The sequence below is a fragment of the Dendrobates tinctorius genome, unplaced genomic scaffold (genome assembly GCF_039654945.1).
Source record: "Dendrobates tinctorius isolate UK_male_01 unplaced genomic scaffold, ASM3965494v1 ptg000056l, whole genome shotgun sequence".
Classification (NCBI taxonomy): domain Eukaryota; kingdom Metazoa; phylum Chordata; class Amphibia; order Anura; family Dendrobatidae; genus Dendrobates; species Dendrobates tinctorius.
The window spans coordinates 21,369,092-21,392,714 of record NW_027361724.1 but is presented as its reverse complement, the minus strand read 5'-3'; the positions used below and the strand labels follow the sequence as shown (position 1 = coordinate 21,392,714).

The window sequence follows — 23,623 nt, the reverse complement described above, 5'->3', positions numbered from 1 at the left end:
CGTTTCATGAATTTCTTTTGGGGGGGTGCGTTTTCACCGTTCCACGTGCGGTAAAATTGATAAAGCTGTTTTATTCTTCGGGTCAGTACGGTTACAGCGATACCTCATTTATGTCTTTTTTTATGTTTTGGCGCTTTTATGCAATAAAAACAATTTTATATAAAAAATAATTATTTTTGCATCGTTTTATTCTGCGAGCTATAACTTTTTTACTTTCTCTGATGATGCTGTGTGGCGGCTCGTTTTTTGCGGCACAAAATGACGTTTTCAGAGGTACCATGGATATTTATATGCGTCTTTTTGATCGCGCGTTATTGCACTTTTTGTTCGGCGGTATGATAATAAATCATTTTTTGCTTCGCTTTCTATTTTTATTTTTTAAGGGGTTCGCTAAAGGGGTTAACTAATGGGACATTTTTTTATAGGGTGGGTAGTTACGGACGCGGCGGTACCAAATATGTGTACTTTTGCTTTTTTTTTTTCTTTTTTCTTTCCAAAAAATGAATTAGGGAATATATATACATTTTTTTTAAATTTATTTAGCAATTTTTTAAAAATTAATTTTTACACCTTTTTTTTTTAAAACTTTATTAGGTTGTCCCAGGGGGGACATCACAGTCCTGTGACAGATCGCTGATCTGTCACATCACAGATCACTGTGACAGATCAGCAATCTGTCACAGGCAGTGCAGAGGGCTTCCTCATGCCTGCGCTTTGCAGGCACTGAGGAAGCCATCTCCCTGCAGGCACTGAGGAAGCCAGCTCCCTGCAGGCCCCCGAAGGTCCCCGTCGCCATCTTGGATCCGGGGACCTGCAGGGAAAGAGACCCCGCAGCAGCGCTGCACATTGCGCTGCTGTGGGGGGCTCAGGGAAGCACGGAGAGAGCCCCCTCCCTGCCGATGCTTCCCTTTAACCCCCGGTACACCGCAATCGTGATTTATCGCGGTGTGCAAGGGGTTAACGTGTCGGGGACGGTCCGTGACCGCCCCTGACACATAGTGCCGGGTGTCAGCTGTGATAATCAGCTGACACCCGGCCACGATCAGCAGCGCTCACCACGTGGGCGCCGCTGATCGCGCTAGACGTACTATCCCGTTCATGGGCATAGGGGCCCGGGTCCCATGGACGGGATAGTACGTCTGATGTCAGAAAGGGGTTAAGGATGAAAGGGGAGTTTCAATCAGAAGGACTAAAGAGTAGAACTGTATGAGAAGTCCAAATATTAAGATTTAAATATAAGGCTGAATCATGAATCAGATAATATATACCGTATGGGAATAAACATGCGAGAAATAGGAGGAAACCACTATGGCTAAATAGAGCTGTAAGGGGTGCAGTAAGAGATAAAAATAAAGCATTTAGAGAATTAAAGCAAGTAGGTAGTGATGAGGCATTAACTAAATACAGAAAATTAAATAAATTCTGTAAAAAGCAAATCAAGACAGCAAAGATTGAGACAGAGAGACTCATTGCCAGAGAAAGTAAAAATAATCCCAAAATATTCTTTAACTACATAAATAGTAAGAAACTAAAAAATGATAGTGTTGGCCCCCTTAAAAATAGTCTGGGTGAAATGGTGGATGAGGATGAGGAAAAAGCCAATATGCTAAATGACTTTTTTCAACAGTATTTACATAAGAAAATCCCATGACGGATAACATGATCAGGGATAAAAATTCTCCATTAAATGTCACCTGCTTAACCCAGCAGGAAGTACGGCGGAGTCTAAAAATCACTAAAATTGACAAATCCCCGGCCCCGGATGGGATACACCCCCCGAGTACTGCAGGAATTAAGCACAGTCATAGATAGACCATTATTTTTAATCTTTAGAGATTCCATAATAACAGGGTCTGTACCACAGGACTGGCGTATAGCAAATGTGGTGCCAATATTCAAAAAGGGGAAAAAAACTGAACTTGGAAATTATAGGCCAGTAAGTTTAACCTCAACTGTGGGTAAAATCCTGGAGGGTTTTCTAAGAGATACTATACTGGAGTATCTGGAGGAGAATAACCTTATGACCCAATATCAGCATGGGTTTACAAGGGACCGTTCCTGTCAGACTAATCTGATAAGCTTTTATGAAGAGGTAAGTTCCGGACTGGACCAAGGGAATGCAGTGGACGTGGTGTACATGGACTTTTCAAAAGCTTTTGATACGGTGCCACACAAAAGGTTGATACATAAAATGAGAACAATGGGGATAGGGGAAAATATGTGTAGGTGGGTTAAGAGCTGGCTCAGGGATAGGACAAAAAGGTTGGTTATTAATGGAGCACACTCGAACTGGGTCACGGTTAGCAGTGGGGTACCACAGGGGTCAGTTTTGGGCCCGCTTCTTTTTAACATTTATTAATGACCTTGTAGGGGGCATAGAGAGTAGAATTTCAATATTTGCAGATGACACTAAACTCTGCAGGGTAATCAATACAGAGGAGGACAATTTTATATTACAGGAGGATTTATGTAAACTAGAAGCTTGGGCTGATAAATGGCAAATGAGCTTTAATGGGGATAAATGTAAGGTCATGCACTTGGGTAGAACGAATAAGATGTATAATTATGTGCTTAATTGTAAAACACTGGGTAAAACTGTCACTGAAAAAGACCTGGGTGTATGGGTGGACAACAAACTCACATTTAGCGGCCAGTGTCAGGCAGCTGCTGCAAAGGCAAATAAAATAATGGGATGCATTAAAAGAGGCATAGATGCTCATGAGGAGAACACAATTTTACCTCTATATAAGTCACTAGTGCGACTACACTTAGAATACTGTGTACAGTTCTGGTCTCCGGTGTATAAGAAAGACATAGCTGAACTGGAGCAGGTGCAGAGAAGAGCGACCAAGGTTATTAGGGAACTGAGGGGTCTGCAATACCAAGACAGGTTATTACACCTGGGGTTATTTAGTTTGGAGAATCGAAGGCTTAGGGGTGATCTTATTACAATGTATAAATATATGTGGGGACAGTACAAAGACCTTTCTAATGATCTTTTTACTCTTAGACTTGTGACGGGGACAAGGGGGCATCCTCTACGTCTGGAGGAAAGAAGGTTTAAGCATAATCACAGATGCGGATTCTTTACTGTAAGAGCAGTGAGACTATGAAACTCTCTGCCGTATGATGTTGTAATGAGTGATTCCCTACGAAAAATTTAAGAAGGGACTGGGTGCCTTTCTTGAAAAGTATAATACTACAGGGTATATACACTAGTTTCCTTAATATTGCGTTGATCCAGGGAGCTAGTCTGATTGCCATATGCAGAGTCGGGAAGGAATTTTATTCCCCAATGTGAAACTTACTGTTTGCCACATGGGTTTTTTTTGCCTTCCTCTGGATCAACATGTTAGGACAGGATATGGGTTGAACTAGATGGGCTTAAAGTCTCCCTTCAACCTTAATAACTATGTTACCTTCAAGACGACAGATGTTTTCATTGCATGACTGACAAATAATGGTACCCCGGCCTTGGGTGTCCCCAAACAATCTGCATTGCATTCATCCTTTGTAATAGTATTATGTGAAGGTATAAAGTGCAGGTCTTGCTCAAGATTGTCCACCACCTGCAGACTCCTGTGAGAAGGTAGACTAGTCCCACCACCATAGATGACCAGAGAACAAAACAGTTACTGTTTTATCACTGAAGAATAAGTCTTTTTTTGACCTTTGATCTACAATTCACAAGGGGTCCTCGACTACCTCTGGCTGCAGGTGCTCTGGTGGTGAAGGAGTTATTGCACCTAGGAATCATTTCAATGCCTGGAGTTGGTTGAGAGCTTCACTGCTCTACTGACAAATCATACAAGACAGCTAATTTTACAAGTCAGGTAGCAGATACCACACAGCCGGCAAAAATCGGGAAGAAGCTGACATCAGACCCTCCAACTCCTGCCTCCTCCCCCTATTGCCCCCCCAGACCTCATTCTGACATTCTTCTCTTTAACAGCACCTCCTGTTTTGTGGTCCTTCAGATAAAGTAATTTATCTAATTAGGAAACGTTCAGAGCGGCTTTCAAAGGCGGGAGCCACAGGGAAACACAGACTGCTTAAAAAATAAGATCCTTTTACTCTGCCCCCCATGCATGCCGTTAATTGAATGCGAGGAGGGGGAAAGAAAGCATTGAAATCAGAAAATAAAATGAAGACCCGATGTGTGTTATTTTGTCTTGGACAAAAAGCGGGGACAATAAGCAGCATATTCACTAGCAAAGAAGAACATTTAAATCCCAAAGATAGAGAAGAACAAGAAGAAACAAGGGAAAAAACTTGTCTCTCCGTCCCCGCTGATATCACACGCACATTAACACAGAGCTTTTAAATTCAGAACCTTTTAATGAAAGGGAAGAGAGAAAGTTTAAATTAAAAGGATCCGACTTGTTTGATGTAAATGACAAAAAAAGGAAATAAAAAAAGTTAAAAGTACGGAACGACAATCGTTGATCTGCCAGAAAGTGGGGGGGCTGAGACGCTGAATTCCCTGCCTGAAGAAGGTGGGGGGTGCACTTTAGAAAAAAAGTTTTATTACAAGGGAATATCAGGTGCATTTATCATTTTCCTCGCATTGCCAAGTACCTGATTATTCCTCATTTCCCTTTTTGTCATGTTCCTGATGAGTTTTTTACGCTGCTGTAGTTAACTCCTAGGTAATACATAAAACACTAAGCAGACTGTATCAGAAGGGTTAATGTTGCAATTTCAGAAAAATTCTTTGAAACCCTGTGAATTCTCAGGCAGGGTGTGAAGTTCTTTTAGATCATTACTTGTATTGCCAACAGCATCTGTCAATACAACAGAAAATAATAGGGTAATATCATAGTATATGTATAACGTACTGTACAAAAGTTTTAGGCAAGTCTGAAAAAAATGCTGAAAGGCAAGAATGCTTTCAGTGCTAACCTATTTTTATCAATTAACAAAATGAATGAGGAAGAAAAGAATAAAAATCAATATTTGGGGTGACCGTTCCTTGCCTTCAAAACAACTCCAATTCTTCAGTTGCACAAATTCAGGTAATATTGTAGTTTTAGGCTGTGTGCCCACGTAAGCGGTTTTTCGCGGTTTTTAAGCGTTTTTACCGGCAAAAAAAGCTTAAAAATCGCTTAAAAGAAGCATCCCATTCATTTCAATGCATTCTGCACTTTTTGTGCATATTGAACGCATGAGGTAAAAAACGCAGCATGCTCATTAATTTTGCGGAAAATTCCTCGTTTTTAGCTATTTTCTATGAGTCTGGGGACGCGCGGAAAAAAACGAGCGTTTTCTGGGAAGGAGTCCGGTTTTCATGTAGAAATTTTCTGCATACGTGGGCACATAGCCTTATAGTCAGGTGTGTATGTAACCAATTATACCAAACAGACGATAATAATCATTTTAAAATGGAGGTTGAAACAGTCATGAACACAAACAACTGTGCAGGAGGCTTGAAACTTGGTGAGGAACAGCCAAACATACAAAAGGTGAGGTTGTGGAAGACAGTTTCATGTCACTATAGCAAGACTGAGCACAGCATCAAGACACAAGGTAGTTATACTGCATCAGCAAGGTCTCTTCCAGGTAAAGATTTCAAAGCGCTTTTGCAGAAACGCTAAGAAATGGGTAATTCTGAAGACTGTGGATGCAGTGGCAGGCCAAGGAAACTTGGTGCAGCAGATAAAGTACACATCATGCTTACTTCTCTTTGAAAGTCCAACAGTGCCATCAGCTCAGAACTGACAGCAACCACTGCGACCCAGCTATAACCATCTACTGTTTGGAGAAGACTGCGTAAAAGTGGTCTTCATAGAAGAAAGGAGGCCAAAAAGACATAACTTCAACATGGAAACTAGGCCAAGCGGCTCAACTATGCATGAAATCATAAGACCTAGGATGCACAAAAATAGCAGCAGGTGCTCTTGACTGATACATCAATATCTTGCTGTAACAAAAGGAAGTTTGTTCACTAAAGGAGCAATGTCTGCAGACTACAGTGAAACATGGTGGAGGATCCTTGCAAGTATGGGGCAGCTTTTTAGCAAATGAAGTTGGAGATTTTATCAGGATTAATGGTGCCTTCAATGCTGAGAAATACGGGAAAATACTTATCTGTCATACAATACCTACAGGGCGGTATCTGATAGGCTTCAAATTTATTCTACAGCAGAATGTCCCACAACATACAGCCAATATCATTAAGAACTATCTTCAGCATAAAGAACAACAAAAATCCTGGAAGTGAGAATACAGCCCCCATAGAGCCTTGATCTCAACATCAAGTCTGTCTGGGATTACATGAAGAGACAGAAGGATTTGCACAGTTTACAAATCACAGAAGATCTGTGGTTAGTTCTCCAAGATGTCTGGAACAACCTCCCTGTTACGTTCCTTCAAAAACTGTGTGTACCTCGGAGAAGTGATGCTGCTTTTGAAGACAAAGGGCAGTCACACCAAATTTGATATAGATTTCTCTTTTGCTCATTCAATTTTAAAGTGAACCTATCACCAGGTTTGACTGCTATAAGATGCGGTCACTGCCTTTCAGGGCTTATCTACATCGATGGGTTTCGCAGGTCTGGTGCCTCCTATCTTCTTACGATGCCGCCCTCCTGCTTGCTTCATCGCTACCAGGCATCACACTCCTGCGCAGGCGTACTGCAGTGTGCAGGCGCTGGGACCTTCTGACCTTTCCCAGCGCCTGCGCACTGCAGTACTTTGCAGCAGGAGGGCGGCATCGCAAGAAGATGGCAGCCGCTGTTCCAAGAACTGCGACATCCATCGGACTGGACTGCACCAGACCGCCCTCCCCGGGTGAGTATAAAAAACAACTTATTTCTCTTCTCTTGCAGGTTGGACCAGGGGCTTATCTACAGCATTATAGAATGCTGTAGATAAACCATGAAAGGCAGCAGCTGTAACTTTTCAAAGCTTTTCTACATTTCAGCATTATAGTATTATTTCCACACTTGCTTAAAACTTTTGCTGCACATCACTTTATATCTGTGAAAACGGATATCAGAGAAGCCAATCATTAACAAATACTGCTATATTTACATTTCTGAATTATTGATTGCTTCAGACTGATGGAAGTATACCCTATTAGAACTAAACAAAAGAGGATGATCGTAGTTTTTTAAATCAGTCGTCGTAAAAAAAAAGAACTCCTAAGGTACTCAGTTCCATAACTTTAATAAGATATTAATGGGAATTAAAATAAATCAAAATACAAAGTATCTCATTGTTTTAAGGAGTTGTAGGTGCGAAACCGTTATCTATGCGATTCATATGCCCTAATAGAGCCATGGTCATCAATATACTTTGTTAAAAGCAGTAAGATGGAAATGACCCATTAATTTAAAAGTCAGGCATGAATTCTAGAATTGGTAAGCGTTGTACTCTAAATATTCAGGTGGCTATTACTGGAGATCTTTAGGAAAGTTTTTTCCAAATGCTGCAAAACTGAGATGTCAGCATTCTCGTTGGGTTAAAAGCAGCTAAATGTCTCCATACAATCTTGTTCAGAAATACACAAGGCAGTATATACAATGTTAGCAGTCGCATTCTGCGCTAGAATATAACCTCCATGTAGATAGAAACCGTATACCTAAAAGAGCCCCCCGATATCTCCCCAAGCACACAGCAGTGGAATTAACAGAAGAGAAGAAGGTTACTCTCGCTTTTAAGGTTCCTGATCTAGATGAATAAAAACACACACAGCCGTTTTCTGGGCTCTCTGCAGACTGCATTGTTCCTCTGTGACAATGCTCACAAATAGCGTCTCTCACAGGAGACATCTTCAAACCCTCCCCCCTCCCTTAACGCACGGCTGTCTTTTTTTGGCTGCACGAATCCTTGTTATTATTTCTTGCGCCTCTGAAGCCGTCTCTCTTCTCTCTTTCCCTCTGTTCCGTTCCCCGTCACAAGATTGTCACTTGGAGGAATCTTTCCCTTTCTAGTGCCTTTCTCTTGGAAGAAGCTTAAAGCCTTGTCCCCGACTGTCACTTCAATGGGGTTAGAGCCACGTTCCTACCTCTGCTGTCTGCATCACCTGAATTCCTGAGAAAAATCTTTGCTCCGGAACCAGAGAATTTGTGCAAATTACGGCTAAAAGTTGCTGCCGTACATTAATAATCTCATTGCTGGGTGCTTTAAAGGGAAAAGTGCAGGAGCAGCGGTGAATTATACATACACGACATAATGATATGATCACATTTCTTACATTTGACTATCTGTCTTCCATATCATTGATACAGGTTTTACACCAAAGGGCAACTTACAGATGATACATTAAGTTTATAAATAGTGACGTTTCCAAGCAGATGCAAATTACAGATGTTTTATACCGCAGGTGGAGGATACAAGAAATCAGGTCAAACGGAAATCTAAATGTCGGGAGACTGAAATTTGCTTTTGGGATGTGCGCCTCTGTGGAGAACCTGCGTGTGTGTTTAGCAAACCAAGTCAAAGTTACGGTACTATTACAGATGCAGAAGCTGCGGGGACCAGTGGTGGGTTACCATCAATTGTTCAGCTGCACTGGGAGCAAGTTCAGGTGCGGTATGGCAAGGACAGGTTAACTGTAAGTGTGAAAAAGGAGCAATCGGCTCACCTGTCCGGCTGCACGTCAAAATACTTCAGTAATAGCAACAGTCCAAACGATAGCCGGCACTCACATCTTAAAAGACTTGCTTTATCCAGTAGTATAAAAGCCATAAAAAAAGGGTTTAACATAACAGCACAAAAATTGAAAAGGCAAAAAAAAAAAAAAAAAAAAAAAAAAAGAGAAATATCCGCTGCGCTCCCAAGCAACATGTTTCAGACCTGCATGGTCCTCTGTCAAGCCGGACAACCATCAGTAAAGCATTTCTTTTAAGACGACGTGAATGCCGGCTATCGTTTGGACTGTTGCTTAACAGTAAGTGGTACATGTGGCCGCTGAGGCATATGTCACAGCTTCCCACTAAGGAATAACGTATCTTTTTTTCTGTAGTCACTTGGATGCCACATACTGCCAAGGGCTAACAAGTAAATTTGGAATGCTTTGTGTTCACAAAATTTGGCCATAATGTTCTCTTTCCTGTGAGTTATGGAAAATCACAGGATCTTACGAGATCTTAGAGAAGAAAAGATCTTTTAGAGTAGCGTCACAATGTGTGAATGATGCAGACTACATGCAGTTTACTACATTTACCAAAATCGGGTAACATCACTTTATTCAGAGTGCCTGACTGGTAGTCACTATCATTAAGGTCTATATTTTATATAGAGAAAACACATTTAACAAACTTTCTGGTGAAAAATGGGTCAGGTAGTTCTCTTTTAATCCATCAGATTGTGCAGATGTTATAGTGTCTTGTTATGTTGATCCTCCAAAATCAGTCTAAAGATCCCAATTGGATAAGGTTATCCCTTTTCCTTTAATCAGATTATACAAAGAGTGGTGGATATGAGAGGTGGTGCAAGGTGGGGTTTATGAAGAAAAAAAAAAAAATCACAGGATAAATGTATATGCTAAAGTCAAACTCCAATTAGGAACCAGAATTTCCTATGTGAATAATCAACTGCAGTCATAGATTTTCTACTGTCTTCGGTGGGCTATTGCCAACAAGTCATCTCAGCCGTTTAGACGAGAGTTCTCACAATGCCTGTGACATACATGCGGCTGCACACAGCACAGTCTGAAGCCTTCCCTGTGCCTTTTTCATTGAATTAAATAAAGGAGGAAGGATTTCGATGTCATGCAGGCACTGCTGTGAAGGAGGAGAGGCCGGTTCCAGGTTAAAAGGATTTTTTGCACTAAGTTTCAGGGATGGGTCCGTCCCCTTCATTGGTTGGCCACCATCTTTATGAAAATTTGGAATGATCTTTATAACCATAGTTTGTGATTCATTGGATATATTGTTAGCAATAAAAATAAATTATTATTTCCTACTGATTATTTGGTGTGAGCCCTTATACATTCTATCGTGATGGCGGACAGAAGCTGAATTATTATCTGATGAAAACAAGTTTAAGGCAGCATGAGGGGCAAAAGAAAAAATACATAACACTAATGTTACGCTAGGAAGTTGTAGCTTTTATCTCATTGATATGCTGGAAATTCACTTTACTATTATTCGCTTACAATACACTTACCACTACTGATGGCAGAGTTTGCGAGTACAGCTCCTTCGCTCCATTGATCAGCACTGGACACAGAGTAAGACCTTTGATGCATACCATCAAGGCGGCTGAAAGAGCCAAGACTAATGCCGCTTTGGCCGCTGGCCATTTGGGTAACTGATGTGCTGCTTGTAACATTTCCTGCAATGACATTCAAACAAGATTTTTATTTTTCACGCATTGACAATAGATAGACAGGCACAAAAACATACATACTGTATGAAAAGTGGCACTCACCACCAGATGTAAAAGATTAAGCAAACTTCTTTATTGCGGACTCACATATTGCCAGGTAATATGCAGACTAGACCATATAGGCTAACAGATGTTTAGTATGCAACTCAGTCTTCCTGTAATCCATATAAGCCAGCTGAAAGGAAGAATGGGTTACACACTATACATCTGTTAGACTATCCATCTCTCGTCCCCTGGCATTATGTGATTCCGCAGTACTACTTACTATTTTACATCTGGTGGTGAGTGCCCCTTTATAATCTTTGGGCTGTTCATTTAGACTATACTATGAGGTGAGGTAATAGGTGAGCAGATCCGGTAGTCAGGTGGAACAATTTTGGAGAACATATAAATTACGGTAACTAACTTTTATATAGTTTTTATGCACAAGAATAAATCCTGCCATTGCTCTTTTATATTATTCATTTCAATTTTACATTATTCACTCTGTGGGTCAGTACAGTTATGGCAATAACGGATTGATCTAGCTATATTCAGTAGTGTAACTGGAAGCTCACACAACCTCAAACAGGGCCACCAAATGTCATGAGTCTGTAATAGTATTGTCATCTCATATGGACAAAAGAGAACTTTTCGGCCCTATTAGTTTACAGTACCCTACAACTGCTGCAATCTCTGTAGCTACGCTTCTTGTTTTAGTCATGTGTACATCAACTTTATACAATAAGTACAAATAATATTTCTTTTAGTTTTGCCGCATTGTGAGAGTAATGAGGGCTTATTTGTGGCGGGACAAGATTAAATTTTCATTATCCTCCTTTTTCTTGTTCCCTTTCCCAAACTCATTTTTACTTATTTTCCTTGGTTCCCCTCTCTCCACTGTTCTTGAAAACTCTCAATAAAAAGAACTTGTTGAAGATGAAATATTCATTGGTACAATTTTGTGTTATACAAGTCTTTTTGATCACTTTTTATGTCACTTTTTATGGGGTGGAATGAACAAAAAACAAGCAGATTCTGGAGTTACACAAGCTTTTCAAAGTGTTTTTGGCAAAAACTTTGATTAATCAGGGACATTACAGGGAACCTGTCACCTCTTTTGGCCGCTATAAGATGCGGCCACTGCCTTTTAGGGCTTATCTACAGCATTCTGTAATGCTGTAGATAACCACCGATCCGACCTGCAAGAGAAGAAAAATAAGTTATATTATACTCACCCAGGGGGCGGTCCGGTCCGATGGGTGTCGCAGGTCCGTCGCCTCCCATCTTCTTGCGATGCCGCCCTCCTGTTGCTTCATCACTCTCTGGCATCGCGCTCCTGAGCAGGCGTACTTCTCTGCCCTGTTGATAGCAGAGCAAAGTACTGCACTGCGCAGGCGCTGGGCCTCTCTGACCTTTCCCGGCGCCTGCACACTGCAGTACTTTGCTCTGCCCTCAACAGGGCAGATAAGTACGCCTGCTCAGGAGCGCGATGCCGGGGAGCGATGAAGAAGGAGGGCGGCATCGCAAGAAGATGGGAGGCACTGGACCAAGACCTGCGACACCCATCGGACTGGACCGCCCACCGGGTTGGGTATAATAAAAGTTATTTTTCTCATCTTGCAGGTCGTATCAGGGGCTTATCTACAGCATTATAGAATGCTGTAGATAAGCCCTGAAAGGCAGTGACCGCATCTTATAGCGACCAAAACAGGTGACAGGTTCGCTTTAAGTCTGGATTTCACTACGCCGTATAAGTATAATAGAAATGGTAACTTTCTTCTGACGCTGGATATGATTATGGAGATACTTAATTTAAGTATATTTTTAGGTTTCACTACTTTCAAAGTTCAACTTAAAATCTTTTCCCTGGTTGCCATATTTTAAGACCCATAACTTCTTTAACTTTTGCAGACAGAAGTGTGTGGGGGGGCTGTTTTGCAAAATAAGTTTCTTGTTTTAAAAAAATGTATGCTTATTATACATTTCATGGAACTTATATTGCAATTCTTGTAGCGCTGGGTATTTTCCTAATATGTCAATATTTTACCAGCAGGCTGCCTGTTAAAAGAACCAACTCTAATCAATGCTAATAGGCTTTCATTTACGGCAGACATTGAGGCTATTTTTCAGGTCTCCGGTTTCTTTAGCAGCCCATGGACATCCATTGGTCATCTTGAGCTTTCCCTCTGTCAAACTCCTTAAATGAGGTGGCTGCTATTGACTATGACATCTGAGGGGTTAATCTGCTATGAATGGAGCTAGCTCTGATCCCAGTTGACTCCTGCTCAGGATGGCACAGGGAGAACTGTTGGGTCTCTGCAGTTCCTGTGACGTACACATACGTCCTGATATGACAAATTACAGCCCATCAGTATATACATGTACATCAATTTGTGTTAATTAAAAGGAGTTGCCTACTTTTTACAGTTCTTTTTGTTAGAAGATGCCCCCCAAAAAAGGCTGAACAGTCTGTCCCACTGTTGAGACTTCCATTGACCAGTCATATGCAATATGTGGATGAACCCGGCACCAAGCCTTTGAATCCGCTGCAAATAAAGCATTATTACATGGGGGTCATTGAGTCAAAGGTCTCCCTGTGTGGTGCAGTGGCATCGCAGGTGAGACACACTTTGTAGCCAGCGTTGTGGTACTAAATTGCCATTTGATATTCTGGATTGAGCAGAAAGATGAGAAGAAAATAAGTCATTAGTCAATACGTTTCTAAACCATACATGTGTATTAGATCTCTATATAATCTGTAAGATCGTACTTAAATTGAATCTATGAAAACAAGGCCTCAGTTATTTTCCGAATACACAAAAACATTGACCAATTTTCATTAAAGCTTCAGATCAGATTTCAGCTTTTGCCATCAGTGTTTCATTTGGGGTTTTCGTGTACGAGAAGTTTTCCCAAGAATCTCCAATCAAACAAACATGAAAACCAGACAGACCATGCCATAGACTTGCATTGGCAAGTTTGGTCCGTGACTGGGTCCGCAAAAATACATGGACATGAGAATAGTCCTGTAGGCTTTTATAGGCATAAATGAGTGCTAACAGAGATACAATATTTATAAGTTTATAAAAAATAAGCCCCTGGTGCATCTATAAATCTAAAATGATCAAATGAATAATTTCTATCATTATAGACACATACTAGACAATTTTTGGAAACCTTCTTGCGCGATGATTGCAATGGTCTAATTTGGATACAGGGCAAATGATAAGGCACATTAAAAATATTGCCGGAATTTAACATGGACAGATTCCACACATCTCAAACCCAACAAGAATACTCTTTCCCTGAACGTGATTTCAACAATCTTGTGTTCACATGCTATGAAAAATATCCATCCAGAAAAAAAAAAAAAATCCTACTGATTTCACAAGAAAAATTAATTAATTAGCCTCATTGATCGTGGCTAATGGTTGTGCGGTCCTGTAGCAGTTCAATCTGCACATCAGTGGCAGAAATCCAATAGACTGCATCATATTATGTCAGGGGTTTTCAGATGTGATCTATTTGGCCTCTTTCACACTTGTTTTTTGTGTCAATTACAATCCGCCAAAAAGGCTAAGAAGCGGATCCGTTATTAACTGATGTGAACGGATGCCACAGGATCCGTTTTTTGACGGATCCGCAAAATGAGGAAATTTAAAGGAACCGCTGGCCGGGAAAGAAAGAAAGAAAGAGAGAAAGAAAGAAAGAGAGAGAGAGTTTTTTTTTGTCCGGCACCCAGACAGAATTTCGGGTTAAATCAGTGTCTGGAGGATCCGCCGGCCAAAAAAACGTTGCAAGCTCCGTTTGGAAATCTTTGAGGATGTTAACATACAGCAACATTATGGCGGATCCTCACAAAAACGGATGCAACGGACGACAATCCATCAAAATCCGCCAATAATGGAAGTCAATGGGGAAAAAAACGGATCCGCAAAAAAAAATTGCGGATCCATTTTTTTTTCAAAACCTGACGGATTTTGACTGATTGTAAAAAACGGAAGTATGAAAGAGGCCTTTGTTGCCTATTTTTCGGTGAAGATTCCGCAAGGGAAGACAAGAAAAAAAAAAAAAAGCGGATTTCACTTTGTTTTAAGTTTGGGACATCTGTATCAGGGGCGGACATATCACTTGTGCAATCTGTGCAGCCAAAGAGGTCAGGGGGGCCATTTCCATTCTCAAAGCAGGTGAAATTGTTCATTATGATGAGCTACTGGACTGCAAAGAGCGCATACACTATCCTTGCACTGGGGCCCTTTTTAGTCTGAGTCCACCAGTGACCTGACTACTGGTTTGGGACGCACTTTGCCTTACAGTACAACAAGTTTGCACACCCTGGTTCCATTCACAGAGAACAGTGAACTGAGAGAGAGAGGGCAAAGAAAGTAAGCAAAGCTAGGGGAGAGGGGGTGCAAAAGCTCGGAACAAATCAGGATTGTGGGCGAAGCTCCAGGATTTGTGGTGGGAAATGACAAAAACAAAGCGACAGAACGGCCATAAAATGAGCCAAGTAAAGAATATTACTACGTCTAATGCTGAAGTCCAATTACCCCAGTAAATGCAGCCCAAGTCATACCACTTTATGTCTCTCAGACACACATTTCTCTCTCCATAGGTTTTTTTCCCCCCAGTTCCTTGACTCAATTTTTATTATTATTATTCTCACATTTACTTGCTCCCGCCACAGCAAGAGCAGCGTCAGTTGGCGCCTGTCGGCTGCGAGAGGCATCCTGATAAACAGCCTCTGCAGGACACACAACAGGGATAATGTACACTTAAGTACTAGCAATGTGCTGCCATTCTGCACAGCCGATTACTCCCCGCGCCTGTCACTCAAAGAGGAAATGGCTGAACCCATTAGATAGAAACCTTTGCAATGTATCCTAAATGCGTCCTGCAAAGCTATTAATCTGAGAGCTGGAGGATGCCTAGAGAGGAGCTTCTCTCAATGATGGGACTGAGGGGGTTCATGGGGGGGAGCACATAACAGCAGCGCTGTTACCCCTTCCCCCCCCCACCACTGTCTCGTTAATCAAGATCTGCTTATTGCCCCCACCACATTCGCAGAGGACAGAACCCCCTCTTAAACACTCATTAGGAAACATCTCCAGTGCACAGCTGAGTGGAAAGTGTGACAGAGGCGGTGAGAGACAGGAAGAGAAGTGATGAGAGAGAGGGTTGGTGCGAGAGGTAAAACAAAGAAATCAAAACTGGGTGCTCCGACAATGCTGCAGCAGGGTGCAGAGGATGTCCTGCTTTATGGGGGAATTGCAGGTATATAACTTTACCGGAACCCCACATTATAGTGCTGCGGAAATAGAAGGGGAAAAGTGCACCGGAGAAAAGACAGACAACAGGGAGGAGGAGGAAGAGGGGGACCAAAGCAAGTCCGATGGCATTAATATTCATGACAATAATTAGTATTCTAGGTCACTGAATATTCATTGCTATTAGTTTGGATTTTATGGGTTTACGAGATGTTCTGATTGTTGGAGTGTGGAGGGCGCCGCACGATGAGGACTTTTAAGATGTCATCAGCAGTTCAACGCTGAAAACACATTAGTGGTTTTGGGTAAAAATCAGCCCCTTGTCTCTTGATGGATTTAACATTACGAGAGAGACCTGGGGCTAGTGGAGAGTGGAGGAAGAGAGGAGGGGGGGGATTAGTCCTGCCTCTCCAAGGGGAATGCAGGCAATGAGTTTTACATGTTTTAAGCAAGAATACAAAGAAATGTGGAGCTGGATCTGTATCTACTTCTAGGCAACACTGATCATTGTAAAGTCACAGGTTGCCAGCCATCACTATGGCATCTCCAGATGCCACTGCACCTCGATGGAAAATGCATAATTGGGTCTCACTAACTGTCATGGGCTATTCATATTACTAATTGTGTCTTAAAGGGGGGTATTCCAGCTCTGCTCACTTCTGTATTAGGTGGTGAGCAGGACCGGTGAGATCGCATCTACCGATACATGCAAGGACGCAGGGTCATTCGACAGGTGTCAACAGATGTGATGTCACTGGTCCCTCTCAGCCCGATACGAAAGTGAGCAGAGCCAAAATAACCCTTTAAAAGGGAATCTGTTCAGCAGGAAAGAAGGTGTAATCATAATCACAGAGGCGGATTCTTTACTGTAAGAGAAGTGAGACTACGGAACTCTCTGCCATATAATGTTGTAATGAGTGATTCCCTACTAAAATTTAAGAAGGGACAGGATGCCTTTCTTGAAAAGTATAATGTTACAGGGTATATATAGTAGATTACAGGGTATATATACTAGATTCCTTGACAGGGCGTTGATCCAGGGAACTAGTCTGATTGCTGTATGTGGAGTCGGGAAGGAATGTTTTCCCAAATGTGGAGCTTAGTGTTTGGCGCATGGTTTTTTTTTGCCTTCCTCTGGATCAACATGTTAGGCTATGGGTTTAACTAGTTGACTTCAAGTCTTCCTTCAACCTTAAATACTATGTTACTATCTTTGGGCAAAGACCCCTTCCAGGACCAGTGCTCACTTTCATATTGATTTTGGTGTGGCCAAGACTCGTTAATGAGAAGCAATCATCAGAAAATAACCTATTGTTAAAATCAGGTTTTTGTGTTAAATATTTGTGTTTTTTTGCCTTTTTTTCACCCATGTCACAATCTATTAAATTTTTTTTTTTTTTTTTTTTTTTAGACACTTAAGGGATCGGTACAAAGTATTTACACCAGATAGGAGTAAAATACTTTAACAAAAGTAACAAAATGTTCACGTTTCATGGCATCCCTGGCCAGCTCTGCCATAGCGGGCAGAGCATAGGTGGAATTGGGTGTGGCATCGGCCATCCACCGAATTCTTAAAAGGTTACACCACTGTAATGGTTTAACTTACACCCGAAAGATACAGTAACATTTCTGGCGGGGCACACACCACTGAGAAAATGCGCCAAATTCATAAGATGGCATGTGCCCCTTAACCCCTTACCTACGATGGACGTAATATTCTGTCCATGTGACCCTGGACCTAATTCCCATGGACGGAATATTACGTCATAACGATCAGCGGCACCCACGTGGTAAGCGCCGCTGATCGCAGCCGGGTGTCAGCTGATTATCACAGCTGACACCCGGCACAATGTGTCAGGGGCGGTCTCGGACCGCCCCCGACACTTTAACCCCTTGCACACCGCGATCAAACATGATCGCGGTGTACCAGGGGTTAAAGGGAAGCATCGGCAGGGAGGGTGCTCCCTCCGTGCTTCCCTGAGCCCCCCACAGCAGCGCAATGTGCAGCGCTGCTGCGGAGGGCTTCATCCCTGCAGGTTCCCGGATCCAAGATGGCGACGGGTACCTTCGGGGGCCTGCAGGGAGCTGGCTTCCTCAGTGCCTGCAAAGCGCAGGCACGAGGAAGCCTTGTGCAGTGCCTGTGACAGATCGCTGATCTGTCACAGGGATCTGTGATCTGTCACATGACAGTTATGTCCAGCCTGGGACAATGTAATAAAGAAAAAAAAAGAAAAATCGCTAAATTAAAAAAAAAAAAAAATTCCCTAATAAATTCATTTTTTGGAAAAAAAAAAAAACCCAATAAAAGTACTCATATTTGGTGTCGCCGCGTCCGTAACGACCCGCCCTATAAAACTGTCCCATTAGTTAACCCCTTTAGCGAACCCCTTAAAAAATGTCATCTGGTCCAGCAAAAAACGAGCCGCCATACAGCATCATCAGCAAAAAAATAAAAAAGTTATAGCTCGCAGAATAAAGTGATGCAAAAATAATTATTTTTTATATAAAATTGTTTTCATTGCATAAAAGCGCCAAAACATAAAAAAAGACCTAAATGAGGTATCGCTGTAACCGTACTGCCCCGAAGAATAAAAGCACTTTATCAATTTTACCGCAGGCGGAACGGTTTAAACGCACCCCCAAAAGAAATTCATGAAATGCTGGTTTTTGTTCATTCTGCGTCCCAAAAATCAGAAAAAAAAAGCGATCAAAAGATGTCACGTGCCCGAAAATGATACCAATAAAAACGTCAACTCGTCCCGCAAAAAATAAGACCTTACATGACTCGGTGGGTCAAAATATGGAAAAATTATAGCTCTCAAGATGTGGTGATGCAAAAACTATTTTTACAATAAAAAGCGTCTTTTAGCGTGTGACAGCTGCCAAAAATAAAAACCGCCATAAATAGTAAATCAAACCCCCCGTTATCACCCCCTTAGTTAGGGAAAAATAATAAAATTAAAAAAAAAATGTATTTATTTCCATTTTCCCATTAGGGTTAGGGCTAGGGTTAGGGCTGAGATTAGGGTTAGGGGTGTGTTGGGGTTCGAGTTATAATGGGGGGGTTTCCACTGTTTGGGCACATCAGGTGCTCTCCAAATGCGACATGGCGTCTGATCTCAATTCCAGCCAATTCTGCGTTGAAAAAGTCAAATGGTGCTCCTTCCCTTCCAAGCTCTGCCATGTGCCCAAACAGTGTTTTACCCCCACACATCAGCCTACTCAGGACAAATTGCAAAACAACTTTTGGGGTCCAATTTCTCCTGTTACCCTTAGGAAAATAAAAAATTGGGGGCAAAAATATCATTTTTGTGGAAAAAAATGATTTTCTTATTTTCACGCCCGGGCGTTATAAACTTCTGTGAAGCACTTGGGGGTTCAAAGTGCTCACCACACATCTAGATAAGTTCCGTGGGGGGTCTAGTGTCCAAAATGGGGTCACTTGTGGGGAGTTTCAATAGTTTAGGTACATCAGGGGCTCTCCAAACGCACATGACACCCGCAGACCATTCCATCAAAGCCTGCATTCCAAAACGTCACTACTTCCCTTCCGAGCCCCGACGTGTGCCCATACAGTAGTTTTCTCCCACATATGGGGTATCAGCGTACTCAGGACAAATTGGACAACAACTTTTGGTGTCCAATTTCTCCTGGTACCCTTGGGAAAATAAAAAAAATGGGGACTAAAAGATCATGTTTGTGGAAAAAATACGATTTTTTTATTTTCATGCCCGGGCATTATAAACTTCTGTGAAGACCTTGGGGGTTTCAAAGTGCTCACCACACATCTAGATAAGTTCCTTGGGGGGGGGGTCTAGTTTCCAAAATGGTGTAATTTGTGGGGGGTTTTCACTGTTTTGGTACATCAGGGATTTCCAAACGCGACATGGTGTCCAATCTCAATTCCAGCCAAAAACGTCAAATGGCGCTGCTTCCCTTCCGAGCTCTGCCATGCGCCCAAATAGTGGTTTACCCCCACATGTGGGGTATCAGCGTACTCAGGACAAATTGCACAATAACTTTTCCAGTCCAATTTCTCCTGTTACCCTTGGTAAAATAAAAAAAATTGAACCTGAAGTATTTTTTTTGTGAAAAAAAGTTAAATGTTCATTTTTTTTTTAAATAATCAAAAAAATTACTGTGATGCACCTGAAGGGTTAATAAACTTCTTGAATGTGGTTTTGAGCACCTTAAGGGGTGCAGTTTTTAGAATGGTGTCACTTTTGGGTATTTTCTATCATATAGACCCCTCAAAGTGACTTCAAATGTGATGTGGTCCGTAAAAATAAAATGGTGTTGCAAAAATGAGAAATCGCTGGTCAACTTTTAACCCTTATAACTTCCTAACAAAAAAAAATTTTGTTTTCAAAATTGTGCTGATGTAAAGTAAACTGTGAACTGCAGTAAAATTTGCCCAATTCAATAAGTGGCATGCGCCTCAATGAATTTGGGGTATTATTCAACTGCAGTGCATCAGTGCCAAAAATGTTACTACAGTGAAGAACTGGAGTACATTTCTAGAAAAAATTATCATGAATTAGTCGGACACCCTTGGTCCTACCTTGTCTCAGGTCCGCCTACTTATTTAAAAGTAAGCTGAGCTGGCTGGAAAAGGCATAAAAATGTAAAAAGCCGCAAAACTTGTGCATAACTTCAAACTGCGCAAAGATGTTGCGACATTTCAATGTGTTTTATGCCAGAATTCTGGTAAAAACCCAGTGATTAATTCTTATTGTGTCAGGAAACAACACATGGATGTTAGCCACAATGAACAAACTCTGACTCGATCGTTACCATTGAAGCATCGAATGAGCAAAGGGCATTGAGAAAGGAGAGCGAGCAGGGTCAGATGTCACATCGCCAATTGTAATTGGTGGATGCTGTGTCTTATCAGTCATTGTAATCCTGCCTCTGATGATAATGAAACTCATGTAAACTGTTCTTGGAAGAACAGTAGGTTTAATAACGACCCAGTGGCCAGTTTGAAAATTATAAGATTACTAAATTTGAATTTTTTTTTTTTTTAATAAAGATGACGACAAAAAAAAAAGAAAAAACATTGCCAAAATTGTTTAGAAAAGCGCCCATGTAAAACAAAAATCATTTTCTGATGACCGCTTCCCCTTAAATATCAAGTTATGTCCACTGTTACTTACATATAAGAAAGTTACATGCATTTCATTATCATACATGTAAGAAAAAAGTCAATATCATTCGTTCTGTTTACCATGAACACAATGTTTTTCCACTAAAACACTATAAAACTGGATTTAGCCCATCAAGTGTCCCAGTGACTTTCTACAGTTCATACGTGTTTCTTCCTATTAAAAACTCAGCACTGATTAATGAAGACTGAACATAATTTTTTACAGTGGACTAGTCTGATTTAGGCTCGGATTATAGTATAATTGTAATCAACGTAAAATACTGTCTAGAGGGAAACGCTGCCAGCCGGCCCATGGACTAATCCTGAATAAAGCAACAACTGCTGTCAAAATGGTGTATCCCTACAGACTGGCACTGAAAGCAGTGAGTGGACAATCGGGGAAGTACCTGCAACTGATTACACCCCGAAATCAATTTATTCAGAAATTTGGGGTAAGGAATAATAGAGGAATGGCACAAAAGAGGATTCTGCTAAAAGAAACTCCAGAATTCTAGTTCCATGAGTAATATAATGTTACAGGAGTAGTAACCGATCCTCTATTAATAATGCATAACTATAGTGATAACTAAATAACTAATAAAGTCTGGAAAATGTGCAAGTACTGTATCGCTGAAAGTCCCAATATTCTGCTGACTGTCCCAATTTTTCTCACAAAGTCCCCCTCCCCATCACAGGTACTATAATACTACAGTGCTCTTATAACAATGCTCATGTAGTACTGGACACATGATTTTTTTTATTTAAAAAAATTAAGACTCAGTGCTCTAAGCTCTTTTCATACTATACAGCTCTGGCAAAATTAAGAGACTGCTGCAAAATTTTCAGTTTGACTGATTTTTCTCTTTATAGGAATATTTTTGAGTAAAATGTAAATTGCTCTTTTTTATTCTATAAACAACTGACAACATGTCTTCGAATTTCCAAGCACTAAATTTTGTATTTATTTTCAGAAAATGAGAAATGGCCAAAATAAACAAAAAATGCAGTGCTTGCAGACCTCAAATAATGCTAAGAAAATAAGTTCATAATCATTTAGAAACAACAACAATACTAATGTTTTAACTCAGGAAGAGTTCAGAAATCAATATTTTGTGGAATAACCATGATGTTTAATCACAGCTTTTATGCGTCTTGGCATGCTTTCCACCAGTCTTTCACACTGCTTTTGGGTGACCTTATGCCACTCTTGGTACAAAAATTTAAAGGGAATCTGTCACCCATATTTAGTGATATCATGTAAAGATATCATAAAATTGTGCGTCCCATAAGGATTCAAGTAGGGCTTTTGACTCCCCCCGACCCCGCACCTTTGAGGCATAAATATGGGTGACAAATTCCCTTTAAGCAGTTCTTCTTTGCTTGATGGCTTGTGACTATCAATCTTCCTCTTGATTACATTCCAGAGGTTTTCAATGGGGTTCAGGTCTGGAGATTTGGCTGGCCGTAACAGGGATTTGATGCGGAGGTACTTTATACACACATGGATTGACCTAGCTGTGTGGCATGGTGCATTGTCCTGCTGGAAAAAACAGTCCTCAGAGTTGGGGAACATTGCCTGAGCAGAAGGAATCAACTGTTTTTCCAGGATAACCTTGTATTCGGCTCGATTCATACGTCCTTCGCTAAGATTAACCTGCCCAATTCCAGCCTTGCTGGAGCATCCCCAGATCATCACCGATCTCCCACCAAATTTCACAGTGGGTGCAAGACATTGTGGCTTGCACGCCTCTCCAGGTCTCCGTCTAACCATTAGACGACCAGGTGTTGGGCAAAGCTGAAAATCAGACTCATCAGAGAAGATTACCTTACTCCAGTCCTCTATGGTCCAATCCTTATTGGTCTTTGGCAAACTTCAGACTGGCTCTCCTTTGCTTCTCATTGATGAAAGACTTTTTTCTACCTTTACATGACTTGAGACCTGCCTCTAGGAGCCTGTAACGAACTGTCCTTGCCGTGCACATCACCCCAGCTGCCATTTGCCATTACTTTTGTAGGTCACTTGATTCTCGTTGCTGGGAATCTATCAAATGTGAATCACCTGTTTAGACGTGACAGTCAGTCTTTTGATATTTGTATACATAGGCTCTCTGACTCAGCACTACACCCCCTCAGCCACATGCATTATTAATAACAGTAGGATCCTAGTCTAAAGGGCCTGTCACACTAACCGATATCGCTAGCAATATCGCTATAACGTCACTGATTTTGTGACGTTATAGCGATATTGCTAGCGATATCGCTGTCTCATACTTACCTCCGACCGGCTCCCCCGCTGATCGCGTGAGAACGTCCTGGATCGTTTCTCGTCGTCAGCTTCCTGCGGCGCCGACGAGCGACGCGTGGACACAGGCAGGAGGACGTCAGGATCGCCTCATCTGACAGGTAAGTAGCGACCCCCGACCCCTGCTATGTCACTGGTGAGATCTGCCTGTGTGGCAGCTCACTAAAGACCACTTAGCGATGCACCAGCGATCCTGACCGCGTCATATCGCTGGTCGGGATCGTTCGTGCATCGCTAAGTGTGACAGTACCTTAAGAGAGGATTTACATTAGTTAGGTTCCCAGCAACGATAACTACCTTATCGTGGCTGCCGGGTACACATGAATTGGCCAATTTATGTACCAAGTATTCTCAATTTTTCATACTTTCTAGTGCAGTAATGCAATTCAAATTTCATATTTGCATACTATAGTGCTACAGAACGCTACTTTGTTTGTTATACCTGGAGATAGCTACTCTTAGTAAGCACCTGTTCACACCTGATTTCTGTTTGGAAAAGTGATGGTCTGCCTTTTGATATCTGATCAAGACGATCGCTGGCCTATCTGTCCCTAAATCACCCGAGGCTTTATTGCTTTTAATGTTACCAAT

At 41.5% G+C, this 23,623-nt stretch overlaps 1 protein-coding gene across 8 annotated transcripts in view; it reads right to left on the bottom strand.

The window, feature by feature from the left end:
- Nucleotides 1-23,623, bottom strand: part of AGAP1 (ArfGAP with GTPase domain, ankyrin repeat and PH domain 1) — a 502,402-nt gene that overhangs the window by 76,651 nt on the left and 402,128 nt on the right. For all 8 annotated transcript variants that reach the window (XM_073577586.1, XM_073577587.1, XM_073577588.1 and 5 more), the window contains one exon: nt 10,114-10,281. In XM_073577586.1, the coding sequence (XP_073433687.1) occupies nt 10,114-10,281 (168 nt within the window). The remainder of the gene's footprint in view (nt 1-10,113; nt 10,282-23,623) is intronic.